The sequence below is a fragment of the Limanda limanda genome, chromosome 19 (assembly GCF_963576545.1).
Source record: "Limanda limanda chromosome 19, fLimLim1.1, whole genome shotgun sequence".
NCBI classification, from domain to species: domain Eukaryota; kingdom Metazoa; phylum Chordata; class Actinopteri; order Pleuronectiformes; family Pleuronectidae; genus Limanda; species Limanda limanda.
The window spans coordinates 8,293,265-8,311,459 of NC_083654.1; the positions used below are offsets into that span (position 1 = coordinate 8,293,265).

At 43.1% G+C, this 18,195-nt stretch overlaps 1 protein-coding gene across 1 annotated transcript; it reads left to right on the plus strand.

Annotated features, from left to right (window-relative positions):
- Positions 1-1,211: 1,211 nt before the first annotated feature.
- On the plus strand, positions 1,212-17,817 carry col9a2 (procollagen, type IX, alpha 2). The gene is made up of 32 exons (XM_061092578.1): positions 1,212-1,310; positions 2,627-2,701; positions 3,552-3,587; positions 3,701-3,763; positions 5,649-5,702; positions 6,085-6,120; positions 8,346-8,369; positions 8,505-8,558; positions 8,693-8,746; positions 10,225-10,275; positions 10,428-10,484; positions 10,589-10,642; positions 12,167-12,220; positions 12,394-12,447; positions 12,923-12,976; positions 13,074-13,127; positions 13,267-13,320; positions 13,414-13,467; positions 13,556-13,609; positions 14,531-14,575; positions 14,666-14,719; positions 14,825-14,878; positions 14,965-15,018; positions 15,127-15,198; positions 15,580-15,615; positions 15,763-15,807; positions 16,113-16,145; positions 16,249-16,395; positions 16,504-16,558; positions 16,712-16,900; positions 16,984-17,061; positions 17,492-17,817. The coding sequence occupies exons 1-32, from the start codon at positions 1,239-1,241 to the stop codon at positions 17,695-17,697; spliced, it is 2,076 nt and encodes a 691-aa protein (XP_060948561.1). The 5' UTR covers positions 1,212-1,238; the 3' UTR covers positions 17,698-17,817.
- The last annotated feature ends 378 nt before the right edge of the window (positions 17,818-18,195 follow it).

An 18,195-nucleotide genomic window follows, 5' to 3' on the forward strand; every position in this document is an offset into this window, starting at 1 on the left:
CTCTATACCTCAATTATCCGTTCATACAGTATCTACTGGTAAGGGAGGGGGGGTTTACTAAGTACTGACAAGGAGAATGTGCCTGGTCTGTATTTATGTTGTGCTCTCCGAGTATTCTTGACCAGTCAAGGTACTTTACAATGCATTTGCATTCTATACACTGCACTTTATCTTATCACCAACCACTCACACACTGCTGAGACAGCCGTCGGAGGCCATTTCAGAATCTTGCCCAAGGACACTTGAATCCTGGAGTAGTATCGGTCCGGGTAAGAGAAAATCACAGCGGACAGGTTGCATGTGTTCAGGTTAAAGGAGAGGAAGTAGTGGCAAAATACTATTTCCTGAATATTGCTTTTGCAACTTTTACATAATTCCTTTTGACTTTGTATTTTAATTTGATTTATATTACGGATTTTCATGTTTTGTTTTGTTCGCCTTCAAAATGTGCCTAAGAGATGTGTTTTAGGATTCCACTTCCTTTCAGTTGTACAGCCTTGATTTAGCTTTGTGTGTTTATATTTTATCATACCTGAGGTTGGTGTGTTTCTTATGGAGGCAATAACAAGTTTAATTGAATAAGAAAAAGACACAAAAACAAAACTGAGGCACATTTTCAAAGCGAGACAGAAGAAAAGATGTTCAAAGACATGTGCTCTTCACCCAGTTGTCTTCACTCATTGGTCCACTCCCGGCGTCTTTGGGAGGAGCCTGAGTGCTGCTCTACCTGAATGTGTTAATCCTGCATCTAACATCCGGACACTAACTTTTTCATGCAAGTTCAGAAAAGTCAGCTCCTTCCTCTATTTCCAGGTTGTTGTGTGTCAGTGTATCTGTGGATGTGCATGTGTGAGTGTGTGTTGTCCACACTGTTCTGTCTGTCTCCTGCTCTCCTGCTGCCCCCCCGTTGGGACACAACCCTCTTTCTCTCCTGCTCCCTCCGCACCTCTGCCTCCCACCCTCGTTGCCCACCCCTCTCCACCCTCACCTCTCTCTCCCTCTCTCTTTCTCCTGAGTGGACTTTTTTTACAGGGCTGTGCACATAGCCCCACCATCCCCAGCCCACCACCTCACCAACCCCCCTCCACCCACCCCCCCGCCCTTCCTCTCGGACAGTTTTGCTCCGCCAGTTCCGCACTGTGCCGGGGCCTGGAGAGGAGTGAGGGAGCGGAAAGAGTAGTGTTAAGAGAGGATTTGGTGAACCGAGGAGTAGACAGACGTGGGGAGAGAGAGGTACCATGGCTGCTCTCTCTGCTTTGCTGAAGACCTGGGTGCTACTGCAGACCCTGTGCCTGGTTCTGGCCCAAGTGGTGAGTGGGAACAGGGGGAGGTCGAGACCTGCTCTGCTCAGGGCTTGCTTAGCCTGTTTATTCTGAGGGTTCAGGGAGGTTAAGTGCCCCTGGAAAGGGCCGGGAGAATCTGGGTGTCTGGAGGTGATTTTGTGTTTGCTGTCTTGCGCTTGGTTTAGGTGATCAAAATTAGTTTTTGAATGTCGATAATGCATGCATGTAAAAAACTAGCAATCAACCCCAAAAGAAAATCAAAAGACGAGCTTGACATGTTTTTGCTGCCGTGGGGACAAAATGAAAGTGGGACTATCTTCTGTGGATTATCATCCTCTGAGTTTGGACTCTTTTCTCTTCTCCCGTTGCATCGGAGGATTTCACCAAGGTCACTTTGTTTTTCAAGACGACTTTTATTTGTGGAAAACGGAAGAAAATGTATAAGATTTTTGCCGTGACCGAGATGGAAATCGGTGGACTGGACACACACATACCAACACATATGCAGACACACACTTTGAGCCCTGGGTGTGAAAAGCCCTGTTCAAACAGACAACCAGATGTTATCTACTGGATTTCACTCTTAAGGATTATTTTCTATTCGTACTGTTTTGGTTTTTTTTGTACATTTTTCTTGAACATTGGAAGAATACAGAATTGGATTATCAACTGATGAACCGGCTGATCCACTGACACGATGACATTCAATAGAGGCTGAGGAGACAGTGAGATGGGGGGGGGGGGAGAGACAGTTGTTTGGGGGGTAAACAGTGCCAGTCTGATGACCCCTCCTCCCACATTCCTCCTTACTCCTTTGTTTTGACTTATTTTCTTACAACCAATTATTTTCAATATAGCCCTTTTCAATATAGCCCATTTCTCTATAGCAAACTGCAGAGAATGGACTGATGTGTTTTAATTTATTCTTGAATTTCTGCAATATTTACTTTTACATGTTATTGCCAAATTGATAAGATATTATATAATCTGTATAGAACACTAGTGTATTTACTTCTATTTAAATACTTTGAATTAATGTTTGTCCAAAACACGGTTCATTTATCTAATTATAAAGAAAGATTCATTAATACAATTTAGTAAATTACAATATCAAATAGTAGCTTTTTCATTGATAAAAAACAACTAAATGAAATGATATATTTTTGTATTACTTGTATTGCTTCTACTATTATCATATTGCAATGTGTGATGTAACATTTGGTATTATTGTCTAAATTATCACCCTATTAATCATATTGCTATTGGATATTGCAGTTATAATACAGTTTTTCAGGATAAAACATGTCACTCAGTCTAAATGTGTGTGTCTGTGTGTGTTTCAGAGGGGTCCACCAGGACCTCAGGGCCAGACCGGGCCAGCAGGCCCCTCTGGCACTCCTGGGTCAGACGGCATCGATGTGAGTATCCACACAGGTTTGCCCAACAGGTCTGTCACAAAGACGGTCATTGTGCCGCAGAAATACCACAGCTCCTGCTGCTCCGCAGAACCGGAGTCTTACCAGCAGAGGGCACTGCACATGAAAACACCCTGGCACAAAAGCTCTCTGTTCCCAGCAGAGAGAGGGGTCTTTGATGGGGGGGTGCCTCGGCTCAATCTTGAGTTTGTTTCCCAGTAATGTGATACATTTCAGATATTCTCGGGGGGTTAACTACACACAGGTTGAATAAATATATATAATTATGGCTGCAGTGAAGTTTAGGATTGTATTCTGTGATACAAAATCCCATGTAATTAAACACTTGATAGGTTTCAGTTTATAAATTTGAACTGTGAAGAAATGCACGTAATCTCATACTTAATTGCGCAACCTCAATCAGAGATCAGCATCATGTTTCCACCAGAACGACCCTGAGACATGTTGAAGCATTAAGACTCCCTTATGCTAAGAAAACTATCAATGTTACTGAGCCCAAATGTTAAGTAGTCATCTGCCCTTTATTTTCTAAAAGATATAAGAAACCAGGACTTATCACTGGCCAAATCTTTGAACGTGTTCCTGAAGAACATGTCCTGATTCCCCCAAAGTGTCTGTCAAATGTAGATTCTTGGTAATTTTTTAATGTTATTTATTCCACCTTTATTTAATCATATAAAACACAGCGGTCAGATGTCTTTGCATGGAGAGGACAGCATCTTAAAAAGTGGTATAAAACAAGATATGTTGTTTTATGTAAGTGTTGTGAACGCCTTCCATATCAAATGGACCTTTCTCCCACAAATTAAATCTCCACTCCATCTCTCTGCAGGGAGAGACAGGACCTCCTGGGCCCCCTGGTCCACCAGTAAGTTTACCCTCTGCTGTTTATTGGATGTTACATTGGTGAAGACCTATTTCAAGTTCGATGTATGTGTCCTTGGTTTAGTGACCGACAACCGTGTGCTTGTTTTACCTTAGGGGTTAAAGGGAGAGCCAGGAGAACCGGGTCCTGATGGAGTGTCAGGAGAGAATGGCATTGATGTAAGTAAACAGATGGATGTGTGAGAGAGAGACAGTGAGACAGAGTGAGAGAGAGAGAGCGGGATGTGAGAGATGGATACGACAATGTATAAGAAATGATCACAAACAGAACTGCTTCCCAAAAGTGGAAAGAGACGGAGAAGAAGTGAGAACACACTCCCACAGGTTTGGTACGACAGGAATCAACTGTTGTGCAAACTGAGTTCAAGAGTACACAGTGTGGAAAAAATAGAAACACACATTAATAGAGTTGAAAAGTACACAACTGTAAACCAAGCTTTTCTTGGGTGAAATACATAACGAGCTACTGGAAACCACAAGTTGTCCTGAAAGATGGAGGGACACCCTGAAGTGATGATTGAATCTGAGAGAGGTTTTTTTAACATTAATAATATAATATTAATTATATATTTAATGTTAAATCAGAGAAAGCAAATATTATGACAATGAAAACTTGCCGAGAAGCTTTTCAAATCAATCAAAATTTAAAGGTAGCATGCTGCCATTTTGACCACTAGAGGTGCTGTAGACCAGCGTATTGATGAGCAGATCCCTGAGATGTTTGGATCACTTGTTGTATTACCACATAGACCAGGACGCACATATGTGTTACATGTATGGATTGAAGTGATATACAAGTATATAAACACATACACACTGACTGGAGAAGGAGGATGAATTTGACACAACAATGCTACATGAAACTCTTCTCATAGAACTATTTTTCCTGAGCTTTCTACAGTGTCATAAACTCTTCTTCAGCAACGACTTTTGCTAAAAGATATGAAAAAGGTTTTTTATCAAAACCAGTCTGAAAATTCCAAAGATAATCATTCTTGACCTCGGAAATACAGGTTAAGAAACCAATTCTAACTCAAGGTCCCTGTACTACATATTTTGTATTATATCACAATCCAGTTTTTTAGATTGGTAAATCTCCTGATTGCCCAAAGTGGGATTTGACTAGAAATGTTGAGTGTTAGAAAAACTGTTTACAATAAAAAAAACTCCTACATTTTAGTAATTATAAGAGCAGAAGTATGGGTATAGTGGGGTATGGTAAAATTTCATCTTTAAAATATATCCAAAGTTTAATTAAGATTAATATGATATTTAAAGCATTTTGTGATGCTTCTATTCCTTATTTTTTGTTCAGACTTTTCCTTTGTGGGCTCGATTTTATCTGTAATAACAGCAATGTTGGTATTGTACCGCAACACTGACCCTTAAACTCCTGAATTACATTGTTAGTAATTATGGTGATTTAGTGACTAAAGCTTATGTCACTGTTCCAGCCATGGAAATGTGCTTTAAATGTAAAATGTCCTCCTTTGTAACCACATGAACATGACATATGAAATAATATATAATAATTCAATCTCGAGTAATCACAAGTAGTGATGGGATAAAGACCAGTAAATGGGTTTGTAATTATTATGAGCTTCAGTTTTGGATTTGTCTGAAAATAATTGTGAACTAACTGAAGACTGAGAGTGTGAGGAGAGTGGAATGAGTGTCAATGCCTAATGGTCACATGCTTGAAGACTCACTCACACACACAAACACACACACACACACACACACACACACACACACACACACACACACACACACACACACACACACACACACACACACACACACATTCCTCAGAGATTTACCCTGTAATCCGCCCTGGAATCTCAGATTTTCTTCCTAATTACTTACAAGGAAAGTGTCAACTTCGATCAAATGCGGGATTGAACCTTTTCGCAAGGTGAATTCAAGTCACATGAGGCCTGTGGAAAAACCCAGTGGTAACTGATCATTTCCTCTTTAACCTCCTCAGTGGTTTTCCTTTACATACGTATTGACTTTATCACTTCTCCCTTCCCTTCACTTCCAGGGTTTGATCGGCGCGAAGGGTGACCGAGGTCCTGTTGGGAGCCCTGGCCCAAAGGCAAGTGTCTGAACCTCCACCTGGAAATATAATTATTATATCTGATTATACTGCTGCTCTGTGGAAAACCTGCATCTCAAACACTGGAGTGTTAAACCTATCATTGTTGTTGTGGATGGAATAAAACTTTCATATTTCACAGGGGACCATAGCATTTTCATTTTCTCTTGTCTCAGTAATGTTGATCATGGCACTGAGAAGATTATGATTATTGCTGTGTCTCTGAATACTGTCTTCCATAAGTGATGAAATATAGTTTCATCTTCAGTGCAACATTTATACCTTCAGAATTATATTGCCTATACTTATTGTTGTCATTTATTTGTGTGGGAGCCAAACATGTCACCTCTGTATTTATATCTTTTTTTACTGTCTTCTTCAGGGTCAACATGGACCAAGCGGTGAGCCTGGCCCTCCTGTAAGTACATTTTTACTATGATAAGTGTATACACATACAATAAATATGTTTTTATGAATATCTTACACTAAAATCACTGGTAGAGAACGTACGTGAATGCTTTACTTGAAGTAAAAATCACAATTCAACAATGTAAAAACGCTTCCACTTAGGTAAAGCTACAGAAGTATGATCTGCAAAATGCATCAGAGGTCGTGCCCCTGTTAAAATGTTCACAAGATAAATGATTATATCATTGATTCACTATTAAAGAGGAAAAAACACATTCTAGATTCAGACCTTTTTTTTAGTGGGTTTTCAATACACAAGGTCTTTGCTTTGGTAGTTGTCTAAAAAAAAACATTACTTGAGAAAGAAATAGGGAGAAAGTAAAAACAAAGTACTGGAGAACAAAAAACGATTCAGATAAATAAGTAAAACAATTATACAAATTGGAACAATATGAAAATATGTGCACTAAATTACAGATTACACAAAACTATATTAATTAATGATGACATTTGTGAAGCCAGACTGTGCAGTGTGTCTCCAGTTATTGATAAAATCCTCTTGCAATTTATTTTATTTGGTAAAATAAAAGTTAGTGTGTAAAAGATGTGACCTGTTTGAATTACCATATCTAATGCAACACTCTAAAGAACTAACAACCAAAAATCTTCAAAAACAGTCACTGTTTGGCTTTTTTCAAAATAAATGTGTTATGCTCTGACTACACACTCTCTGATGGATTTTATACTTCCTGCAAACCACTAGATGGCGCTGCTTCGCAGCTTCAACTCTTCTGACACAATTAAGAAGTTAAATGTTCCCTAATTTTCATTTTTTCAGAATTTTCTTCACTTTGCTGCAGTTTGTGGGCCTTGTACAATTAATTCAACAAAGATATCTCAACTGATAAAAAATTGTTGGAGCCTCAACCAGACCCTGATTTTGTGGTCGATGAATGTTCTAATATAATCATCCGAAATTGAAATAGAAGTGCAATGTTGCATCAAATCGATATAATCAAGTCTAAAAACTGCACTCAAATAGATAAAGTGTGTATATTTATATCAGCTTGAGCGAATCAGATCCCCTCATCTCACGAGGCAGACTCGATACTTAGGAGTTGACTCATGACTGAATCAGACATTAGGTTTTGAAGCCAAATCCTCAGCATAATGTGATCCAGCTGCTCTCGTACAGCGACCCCCCCTCGACTCCCTTTGTTTCTTCATGCCTGAGCACCGGGACCAGCTGTGCCCTCTTTGGGTTCAATCTACCCAGATGTGGCATCTGCTTCCTACAGCTGACACACGAGCCCTAATCATGCACACTGCAGCGGAGTGTGGGGTCCGTGATCCACATGTTGTGTTCCCAGTATCCCACTGCACCACTGACTTAATGCTCACCAGCGAAGGCCAGGCCAGGCATCTCGACAGTGTGAAGTGGACATGTGTAATACAGTGGAGGGCCACTAGGGGGAGCTCTGTGTCCATCTATCACACAGTGTTCAGTATGTTAAATCCATTGAGAGTCACACATGGTATATTATCTGTTAAATTAGTAGGTGTGTTGCAGGGGTGTGTGTTGTGTTGTGTCGTGTCATGTCGGGTTATGTGATGTGGTTTGTCGTGTTGTGTATCGTGTCCTGTTGTGTCGTGTCCTGTTGTGTCGTGTGTGTTGTGTTGTGTCATGTCATGATGTGTCGTATTGGGTTGTGTTGAGTTGCGTGTTGTGCCGTGTTGTGTGTTGTGATGTGTTGTGATGTGTTGTGTTGTTTGTTGTGTTGTGTCATTTCTTGTTGTTTCGTGTCATGTCTTGTTTTGTTGTGTTGTGTTATGTCATGGTGAGTTATGTCTTGTCATATCTTGTCATGTTGTGTCATATCGTGTCGTGTCATTACTTGTTGTGTTGTGTCGTATTGAGTTGTTTACGTGTTGTGTTGTGTTGTACACTCTCCCATCCCGGAGATCCTGCCCCCTCGGATGTTCTTCCTTCAACAAGGCTTAATACCGAGTTTATAATTAATTCCAAGCAAAAGACACAGTAAACATAAACTGATTGCATTCAGCGTCTTTGTTCCTCCTGAGCACTGTTTACCCTGCACTCTGACACCACGCACACGCATTACTGAATTACTGCTGCCGTTATTAATTGGCTTTCGCCAACATTAATTGATACTTTCATGGATTGGTTCCACTTGTTATTCAGTGATTAACCCCTTGTCCATTCTGTCCTCACAGGGAGCAGGCCTTCCAGGACTCGCTGTAAGTAGCTTGTTTGGTATTATACAGTTACGCCTTTATCACTTAATAGCTTTAGCTTGAGGTGTGGAAATCATCCTGTGGGATGATGGGTGTGTACACAATGTCATGTCCTCCTCTTTGTGTCTCTCTGTGCAGGGAGCTCTTGGGGCAATTGGTCTTCCAGGTGAAATTGGGGCAAGTGGGGCAAAGGTAGGAAACCGGCTTCAGTTTATTATACTGCCTTCAGGATAAAAAAAACAACTCTAACATGTAATACGCAGCTCAAATCTTCACCTTTTCAGTTTTATATTTACAGTTTCCTTCCTTTCCTTTGCTGTATTCAGGGTGTCATGGGACCACCTGGACCTCCAGGACTTCCTGGACCTCCTGGCAAACCTGTAAGTGTGCAACCAGGACTGGTTTCCAGGACGCATCTCATTAATCTGATTCTTTTCTCTTTTAAATGAACAAACACGATTCAAAATCACTTGGCTGGAGCGCGACTGAATTTCATGTTGATGTAGTCCGGATGAAAACGACTTTCTCTGATTAAATTATACGTTAAAATAACAGTAGACAATACATCTAGGAACAAAACTTTGCCCATGACTGTGTAACATTGGGCTGGTAAATAGTTTGTTGCTTTTAAAGACATCTAAATTAAACATCATACATTTCCCCCTGGCTTATAATTTCCATGTCAACACAGAAGAAGAAGATAAAGCACTAGCATTAGCAAAAAACTGTAGATAGACCAATACTTTTTAGGCTAATAACACTTCTGGAATTCCCTAACCCAAATCTTTTACCGATATAGCGGACATTTTATTACCTAAAATACATGCGATAAAGACAAATTTTTAACAAGGTAGTAAGTGAGCCGGACATTTTACATGTAAAAATAAACTAATCAGTGCTGTGGTTGACGACTGCGATACCCTATCCTGATCACATTCATCATATTCTTCGCCACATCTGTGCTGTTAATTCTTATTATATTGGCTTATCTGCACTAAACCAATATCAGCTGAGCTATCAGTCCAGCAGATTCATCAGCGTAGCTCTTATAGCAATAAACTAAAACTTCAATCATAGAAAAGATGTCTCAGTAAATCATTTCATATCTGTGACAGATGACGGTCTTCTTCTTTTTTTTTAATCAGGACTGGTGAGATCAGCTGTGTGAGGTAAATGAGCTACCAGTCGCTCATCGGGCTTAATCAAGCGTGTAGTGTCACCAGTTTAATTGCAGAATTATATAGAAACGGGGTCACATTGTAAAAGTGAAGCAAAGACGAAACTCACTGTCTGCCGATGTTGAAATCTGATCTTGTCTGCAGAGTTGCCAGCAAGTAGCATGTTTTTCTTTATTGACTTTTTTTACGTAGTGTATGATAACAAAAAGACGTAAAACCGCCAGAGCTCACTGATGCATGAACAGGTCCCAGCAGACACTAAGTGGTGAGATATCACAAACACTTTTGGGCGGTACGCTTTCAAGTCTATTTTCCAATGGTGTAGGTCTAAGAATGGGAGGGGGAGGAGGTGGTGTCTTCATTGAGAGTGATGGTCCCAGCCCAGGAGAGTGTATTTGTTTAGCTTTAGTGCTGTCCTAGGGTAAATAAACCCCCATTAGATCATTGGGCTGTCTCATCTGACTTTAGCAGGAATACATCAGCCCCTCTGGAGATACTGCTCTTTCTAACTCAATCTATAAACGGAGAGAGAGGGGGAAAGATGGAGGGACAAATTGGGAGAGAGAGGGAGAGAGAGAAAATCGCGAGAGTGCTGGCTTGTCTGCGAGCAGGAGAGGCAACTGTCACCAGGTGACTTTCTACACCCATCCATGTATTTCTCCGTCTGTCTGTCCATCCAGGGTCCTCCGGGGAAGTTCATCGGTGGAGAGGAGGGGAGTGCAGACTTCCAGGTGAGATCTAATGACATCTCCTTTACTTGCAAATCTGTTTTGACGCGCTTTCACTTTTCATAATCTGCAAATCTCTCTCTCTCTCTCTCTCTCTCTCTCTCTCTCTTTCTCTCTCTCTCTCTCTCTCTCTCTCTCTCTCTCTCTCTCGACAGTGTCCTCTTAACTGTCCAGCAGGACCAAAAGGCCCTCAGGGACTACAGGGTGTCAAGGTGAGTGCTATGCCTGACGTTTGTTTTGACTGCTCTTAAGGAGTAGGATGATTATGTTATGTTAAATTGTTCGGACACCCGACTGACTTCTTGTTGCCCTCCAGGGACATAAAGGACGTGCTGGTGTTCTCGGAGAGCCTGGCAGCATCGGAAAATCGGTGAGCTGCCCAGTCTGCTCCTAGAGAGGCTCCACGAATGCACTCAAACACCCAGTCTTGAACATGTTGCACAGTCTCGCACTACTCGCCCACCATTCAGGACCAGGAGAAGCAAGGATTAGCTCTAATGATGCCCCCCGAGGCACATGACTGGCACTAATCTGGCTGCGATTAGTCAGGCCTGGCCTCGGCCCTGCAGACAGCAGCCAGATGAAAGGGGCTGGTGAAGATGCAGGTACATAGAGGGGAGGATGAGAGAGTCAGGGTTCGCACAGCCCTCTCACCTCGCTGTATTAAGCAGAGCTAATGAGCACACGGTGGGCTCCGAGGGAGCGGCGAGCCAAGCCCCAGGAATTAGCCTCTGATCTTCCCACACAAGGAGTCTTCTGGCAGTGCTTAGACGCTCTAAACACTCAGAGCACAGAGTATTTTAGAAGACCTGCCTGCACTCAAGGCCGCTCTATGGTGCTGCTCCTTCTTTTCTTCTCCTTGAAGACAGTGTGCACAGGCTGTTTACATCCCCACTAGCTGTTGCCGTCAATGAAAAATGTGCCGTCTCTGTGAGTTGGTGCATTACTGATGACTCTGTGATGCAAGAACAGTATCAGATTTATCTCTAGCGTGCTGAAAAATATACACCAGCCAGCTGGATGATGACCTGAGGTTCGCTTTTGATGTTTTTTTCTTCTTTAACTGGACATAAATGATCAGATGGTTGTAGAAGTAGCAGTAAGATTAGTTCAAAATATATTTTTGTAACTAGAGAAGGAGGCAATTAGCTTAGCCGATCTTATTTTGGTTTAGCTTGCCCTCGGTTTGCTTAGCTTAAAGAGTGGAAGCAGGGGAAACAGTTTGACCAAAGTTCAAAATTACCCCCTCAAAATAATCATTAGTTATTTATACATGCTCCTATTTTCTCAGCTGGTAGTTTAGCTATTATTTTTCCCAAATGTCAGTGAGTCTTCAGGAAGTCACTGGCCTTGCCAATTTTTTTAAATATTTCGTAACACCCCTGAAACCGACTTGTCGTTTTTGTTAAAGGTTAATTACCGACCACATTTTCAAACTTCATCCCATGCATAGCCGGCCGCTACTTGTGCAAAACCTCATCACCCCCTGTGTCCAGCTCCATACCCAAAGACATGATATGGCTACAGCTCTACTAAATCTCTGAGAGAAACTGAATCAGTGTCATGTCCCATAATGTCAAACTATTCCTACAATAACACAAATAAGTAATTTAAACAAGTTCAGCTTCTGTGACAGCTTGTGGTTGTTTTTTATTAAGTGTCGGACAACTTTTGAGCAGTTCTTTGACGTCCAACATTAAAGGAACATCGAAAGAAAACAATAACTATCACAGATTGGTTCCACACATACACACACATACAAAACCAAACAAAAAAGACCTCCGACAAGTTTATTAAATTCCTTTGAATTTTATATGATTGGTATGGGGAGCGTGTGCTACAGAGAGCAGCACAGCATAACTAATCAGCCTCCCCTTTTTATCTCCTCCACCAGGGCCTCAGGGGAGAAATGGGCATCTCTGGGGAACAAGGCATCCCAGGACCTGCGGTACGCTGAAATTTCAACTTTCAGTCACCTGGCAAAGTTAGAAATACGGGATAATATTGTGTTGTTTTCACATACTATCGTCTCGTAGCAACAGAACAGAGTGTTCTGTCGTTTATAGTATGGTCGTGGTCAACGTCAGCATCCTTACCTTGCTCTTCTTTGCTTCTTATCAGGGTCCAATTGGTCTGAGGGGTTATCCAGGAATGATGGGTCCTAAAGGAGAGACGGTTAGTACCACATTTCATTTTTCCTTTTCACTTATATCTTATACTTTGCCCTCTTTCTCTGAAGGTACAATGTGCTGCTCTCATTCTGAGACAAGCACCAATAAGGAGGCACAGCCAAACCTGTGCCCGCTATACCAACATCATCCATTAACGGCAATGGGGACATATGGAAATGATGCTAACACAAATCTCTCCCCTCCCTCTAATGAGTTGGGGTTGTCTGGGTCCACGGTGCCTCCATCTGTAGTTAATGACCCGCTGTAGCCATCCGTCTTACTGTTAACATTAGCCGCGTTAGCCAAGTTAGCGCCCCGGCTTAGTGCCAAAGCAAGAGTGGCTGGCGCTCTATGTAGCTCCCATTAGTGAAGTGAGTTAAGCACTAATTAGCCCTTTATCACAATAAATCGTAGGCTACCACAACTTAGCATCCTTCCTGATCTGAGGTGATTAATGGCACTTTTTTGCTTTCCTGTAGGGGCCACGCGGTTACAAGGGCATCAACGGACATGTTGGAATTGCCGGGCCTCCTGTAAGAGCCCACACACACACACACACACAAAATGACTTGACTAATAATAGAATAACAGGTTCCTCAGGTGCTTTAAGTCTCGCTTTGTTGTTTGCAGGGCGAGGAGGGACCTCAGGGACCACCTGGAGAGGCAGGAGACAAGGGAGACAAAGTAGGTGACTCTCCTAATGTTGTTCCTGGAAGTTTTTAACCAAAGCAACGTGGCACAAGAAAAAAAAAGACAAAAATTCTGTGATCCCGATGTGCTTTGCGAAAAAATTCACCGGTGCTGATTTGCTTATCCTCCGCAGGGCGGCCGAGGTATCCAGGGCCCACAGGGTGCGGTCGGCAAAAAGGGAGAGAACGTGAGTGATAACACTTTTGTTTGTGTGCCACACAGCCGTGTTCAGAGAGCTTGCCAAATAAAGTCCACTGACTCATCTGTCTGTGTTTTGCAGGGTCTGCCGGGTATTGATGGAAAAGATGGCACACCTGGTACTCCTGGAATCAAGGTAAGGGCTGCCAGCCTCGATAATAATGAGCGACTTCCATCTCTGTAAAAGACGACAATTAATTCTTCGTCTGTTCTCCCTTCTGCAGGGCGGCTCCGGTCAGGCTGGGATGCCAGGTCCTCCTGGTCCTCATGGAACAGCGGTGAGTGATCCTTCAGTGTACTGCCGCGGGGAGGATCCTTTTTTTTTTGTCTGAGGATTGTTCAATAATGCCCCTAAAAGGCACATGCAAATAAACCTGTCTGTAAATGCTTATTGTCAACTCAGTCCACGTAGAGGCGTCGGTCTTTTTCTCCTCCTCAAATCTTTTGAGCCAGAACACAGACGGAAGGAAATCAGTGCAAAGCAGCTTGTATGTTTTTTTGTTCTGGGCTCTTATCCAGGTTTACAGTGACCCTGCGACCAGCACTCTTTTAGAATTTTAACCACCTTGAAACAGTGTTTCTCCCTCCCACTGCGAGTGATTAATCACAATCAGACCATTGTGTATATTTGCCGTTGTGTGTGTCTTTGTGTGTGTGTGTGTGTCTGCGTCATTCTGACTAAGGAGTAATGGAGCATGAGATGTACACTTTTTCTATGTGGCCATTGCAGTGATTCTGACACTGTTGCAGACTCAAATACCACATGTCAGCCTGCTTTATGCCCGGCCTTGGCTCACACACACACACAAGCTCGGCCTATTGGCATTATCAGTAATATTGTATATATTTTCAGACATGAGTTTTATAACCACTTATTCATCTGCACCCACACAATAATATCCACATCCTTTACCCAACAGCTTTTTCAGGTTATAGTACAGAGGTCACGATCCCTGTATATTTCAAACACATTGAATCAAGCGTGCACCACACTTGTCAGAGTACAAGATACAGATGCTTTTGTGGGATTTTCAGCTTTATTACAAACATGCGGCAAAAATCTCCTGCTACAATCAGTCCTGGGATGATGTAACTACATGGGTTTCATCTTTACTTCACAATAGCCAGGATCCCGGATACATGATACATATGCAACTTCTGATTTTCTCTCATTTTAGTCATGTTCATTCTCTCTATAGGGGTTGCCTGGCAGTCCCGGGTCTAAAGGTGGAGCTGGAGCTAAGGTAAAGCTTTTATCAACTCATATTACATTATGTTATATGGACCTCTTCTTGTTTTTATTCATGTTATTCTGTTTCTCACGTCCTCGTTAGGGCGGGCCTGGACCTCGAGGACATGGTGGCATGTCTGGTGCGCCTGGACCTCTGGTAAACATGCACACACACTCATTTGGCTTTTTTAAGGTATTATAGTTGCTTTCATTCTGTATGTTGTGCAGTTATGGTAAATAATTGACTTTTGCATCCTCCTAGGGTGAGCCTGGTCTTCCTGGTGTTGCTGGTATGGAAGGAGTACCTGGGCCTAAGGTACAAATCCAGAGTTACTGCATTAAAAATACAAAACAGCTGCTGCTTTAAAACCACATGTACTGACCCTTCGTTGACTCCTGCAGGGCGACAGAGGCCAGCGGGGAGCGGTCGGCCCACAGGGAGTAGTCGGCAAACCTGTAGGTTCCATTGCGTCTCTGTATTTATGTGTCTGATCAGCTATATAAACTATTTCAAGTTGATTTTCAGGGTTAAGTTCTGATACTACTTATGTGACGTCCTAACAGGGGAGCAAAGGAGAGCGAGGACCCATGGGAGTACCTGGTGCGCAGGGCCTTAGTGGAACCAAGGGAGACAAGGTCAGTTTGTGTGTGTGAGTGTGTGAGTATGTGTGCATGAACAAATACACAATTTTTTATGTGTGAGATATGGACATCATTTCCTATTTTCAAACACACCTCATAATAAGTCAGTTACATCGACTTGTCCATTGGGGGCAGTGTTTAACCATGAATAAAAGTCCCAAAGTCCACAGTTAATCAGTGAGTGAGGCAAACTGTATAAATAAGCAATATTTTAATACAACATTAAAACCACTTTCCAGTGTTAATGTTGCAACCAAATGAAGTGCACAACGATCTAATTAAACCTCTCTTTCTTACTTTGTGAATCAACATGTCTGATATTAAAATGTCGTGATTGGACCATGTTACATGATCTAAAACCATCTTTTTCCCCAGGGCTTCCAAGGAAAAGGCGGCTCAAAGGGAGACGTGGTGAGTGGCAGTTCTCCTCTTTCAAACTGGACTGTCGGAGGCCTCATACATCTCATACACCAGCTTCGCTCCGCAAAAAAAATTTTTTTAGAGTCATCCCTCTCCCTCACCGCTCTTCATCTTCTCCTCTCTGTCACTTTTTTTTAGGGTGACCCCGGCGTGGAGGGACTGGCTGGCGAGAAAGGTGAAAAGGTAAAAATTTACACCACAGAAAGATTTATACGTTTAGAGCAGGGTGATATATGGCAGAAATTGCTATCACCGTGCAGACGTCATGAAGAAGAGGAAGTCTGCTTTTGAATTTGCATACAAATCCACCTAATAATCCAGATGGCAAATGAGCTATCTACACGACAGTGGAGCAGCGATGCATGTTGGCTCATTGAAGCCGTATTTTTTACACATTAATTTACAATATTCATTGATGAATTATTGCTCAACGAGTGTCTCTGAGGCAGAAATTAGGAATATCTGTGTGTGTGTCTTTGCTGTGACAGGGTATGTCTGGTGAACCTGGACCCAAAGGACAGGTGAGCATCAAACTGTCTTTCTTTACATTTTCACAATCATCTATTTTCGTTTCCTCTCTTTTTTTTACCAATAAATTATAACTCAATGCGCTTACCTTAACAGCAAGGAATTAGGGGGGAGTCTGGACACAACGGACCCACTGGAGACTCCGGTAAACCAGGAGATCTGGGACCATCAGGGCTTCCTGGTCCAAGGGGACTCAACGGCGAGCGAGGAGTACCTGGCATGCCTGGTATTCAGGGATCAATTGTAAGTCCAGGTTAACAGTTGAGATGCATGTTGCAGTATAGATTCTAGATGCGTAGACATGTTGGTTTCTGATCTTTGTGATGCTCAGTCTCCTCTTCCTTGCTCCAGGGGCGCGATGCATCCGACCAGCATATAATCGAAGTGGTGTTGAAGATGTTGCAGGGTGAGCGTCTGGACCTGAATATTCAGCTTTGATGTGCAGAGGGGAGATTCGATTAGTTCATTTCCCAGAACTTCTTTCATCTCCTGAGCAATCAGTTGCCCGTCATCATAAGGTAATTTAATCAAAATGATGATTCCGTCTCTTGGGTTACAGAGAGGCTAGCCGCAGTTGCGGTGAGCGCCAAGAGGGCTGTGCTCGGCGGCGCGGGTGTGATGGGACCTCCTGGGCCCCCTGGACCTCCAGGTTCAGCCGGACCTCAGGGGCCACATGGCCTGCCTGGTGCCCGGGGCATCCCTGGCATGATTGGAGGACATGGGCAAGTTGGAAACACAGGGCTCAAAGGTAAATATACAAAGTATGGCTTTGATACTTTTGCATATGTTGAAGGTAGAGTCCCTTATCTGATGAATTTACATGTTCCACAGGAAAGAGAGGAGCAAAGGGAGAGAGGGGAGATCTAGGTAAACCTCACCCAGGAGCACCAGGACCTCCTGGAATTCAAGGTAACAGAGTCTGGAGGAAATTCTGCAAGATCTATGCACATAAAACCAGGGGCATTGCAAGAGGCTTCTGTTAAAGGCTTCAAAGTGTTTGGTTGAAGGTTTGGTGTAAGACAAGAATGTTCTACTGTACATGGGTTTCTTCGGGGTGGGGTTCGATGTAGCGGCCCCAACGTGAAGAAGACGAGGAGACAATAAGTAAATGTCAATACATTACAGTATCTGCGATAGGAGAAGCTGCTCAGAGGCATTTTATAAGCATCATTAACTCCAGTCATTTAACAGATGCTCTTGAATGTGAATGTAATAGGATTGGAAAAGCCGACACTAATTCAAACTCACTCACTCTGCACACAACTACAATGTATGCACACAAACAGTGCACACATGTAGTCCAGAAACTTGATCCGTTCTTTCGACCCCCCCACCACAGGTGCTCCTGGCGTAGATGGCGTGGCCCGTAATGGCAGGCACGGTGAGAGAGGACCTCAGGGTTCAGCCGGAGAGGCCGGTTACCCCGGTAAGGCGGGCGCGCAGGGTCTGCCGGGCTACTGCGAGGCAGCGATGTGTCTGGCGGCGTCAGCGTACACCTCCCCGAGACTACAGGAGGCGGGAGCGATCAAAGGCCCCGGTGTTTAAGAGACCCATCTCTCCGTCAGCGGCTCACAACATCATCCGGGAGAGAGGGAGAGGAAGAGGAGAAGGAGGAGGGCGAAAGTGCGAGAGCTCCTCTCATGTAGGACAACATCGAGAACGAGGGTTGGGGGGACAATAATAGTGACTGCATGTATGGCGGCCCCTTCCTGAAACTCCCAACCTTTGAGCTTTGACTGGCGGGACATACTCTGATCTTACCCCCCCACCCCCTCCCCCCCTACATCACCATGACAGCAGGAGCTTTCTAGTGTTTTATCGGATGAAGTCATTCCTGTCCAAATTTCCCAGGAACATCTGCTCTCCCCTCCCACCTCAGCGACTCTGAGCTGAAACCCAAACATGGTGGAAGATGCTCCTCTTTCACACCAAGGTCACTTTCAATGCTTTTCACACATGCAGCATTTACTTCTTTACCTTCAACTGCCCCGTCTGTTTCGCAACATCACACCTGATGCCTTTAAAAGTGTACAAAAATAAATG

Excerpts from the sequence above, each read along its gene's own strand:
- col9a2 (XM_061092578.1), top strand. The coding sequence starts at position 1,239 with ATGGCTGCTCTCTCTGCTTTGCTGAAGACCTGGGTGCTACTGCAGACC. Across the intron at positions 3,588-3,700 it reads CTGGGCCCCCTGGTCCACCA|GGGTTAAAGGGAGAGCCAGG; the intron begins GTAAGTTTACCC and ends GTTTTACCTTAG. Across the intron at positions 15,808-16,112 it reads CTGGCGAGAAAGGTGAAAAG|GGTATGTCTGGTGAACCTGG; the intron begins GTAAAAATTTAC and ends TTGCTGTGACAG.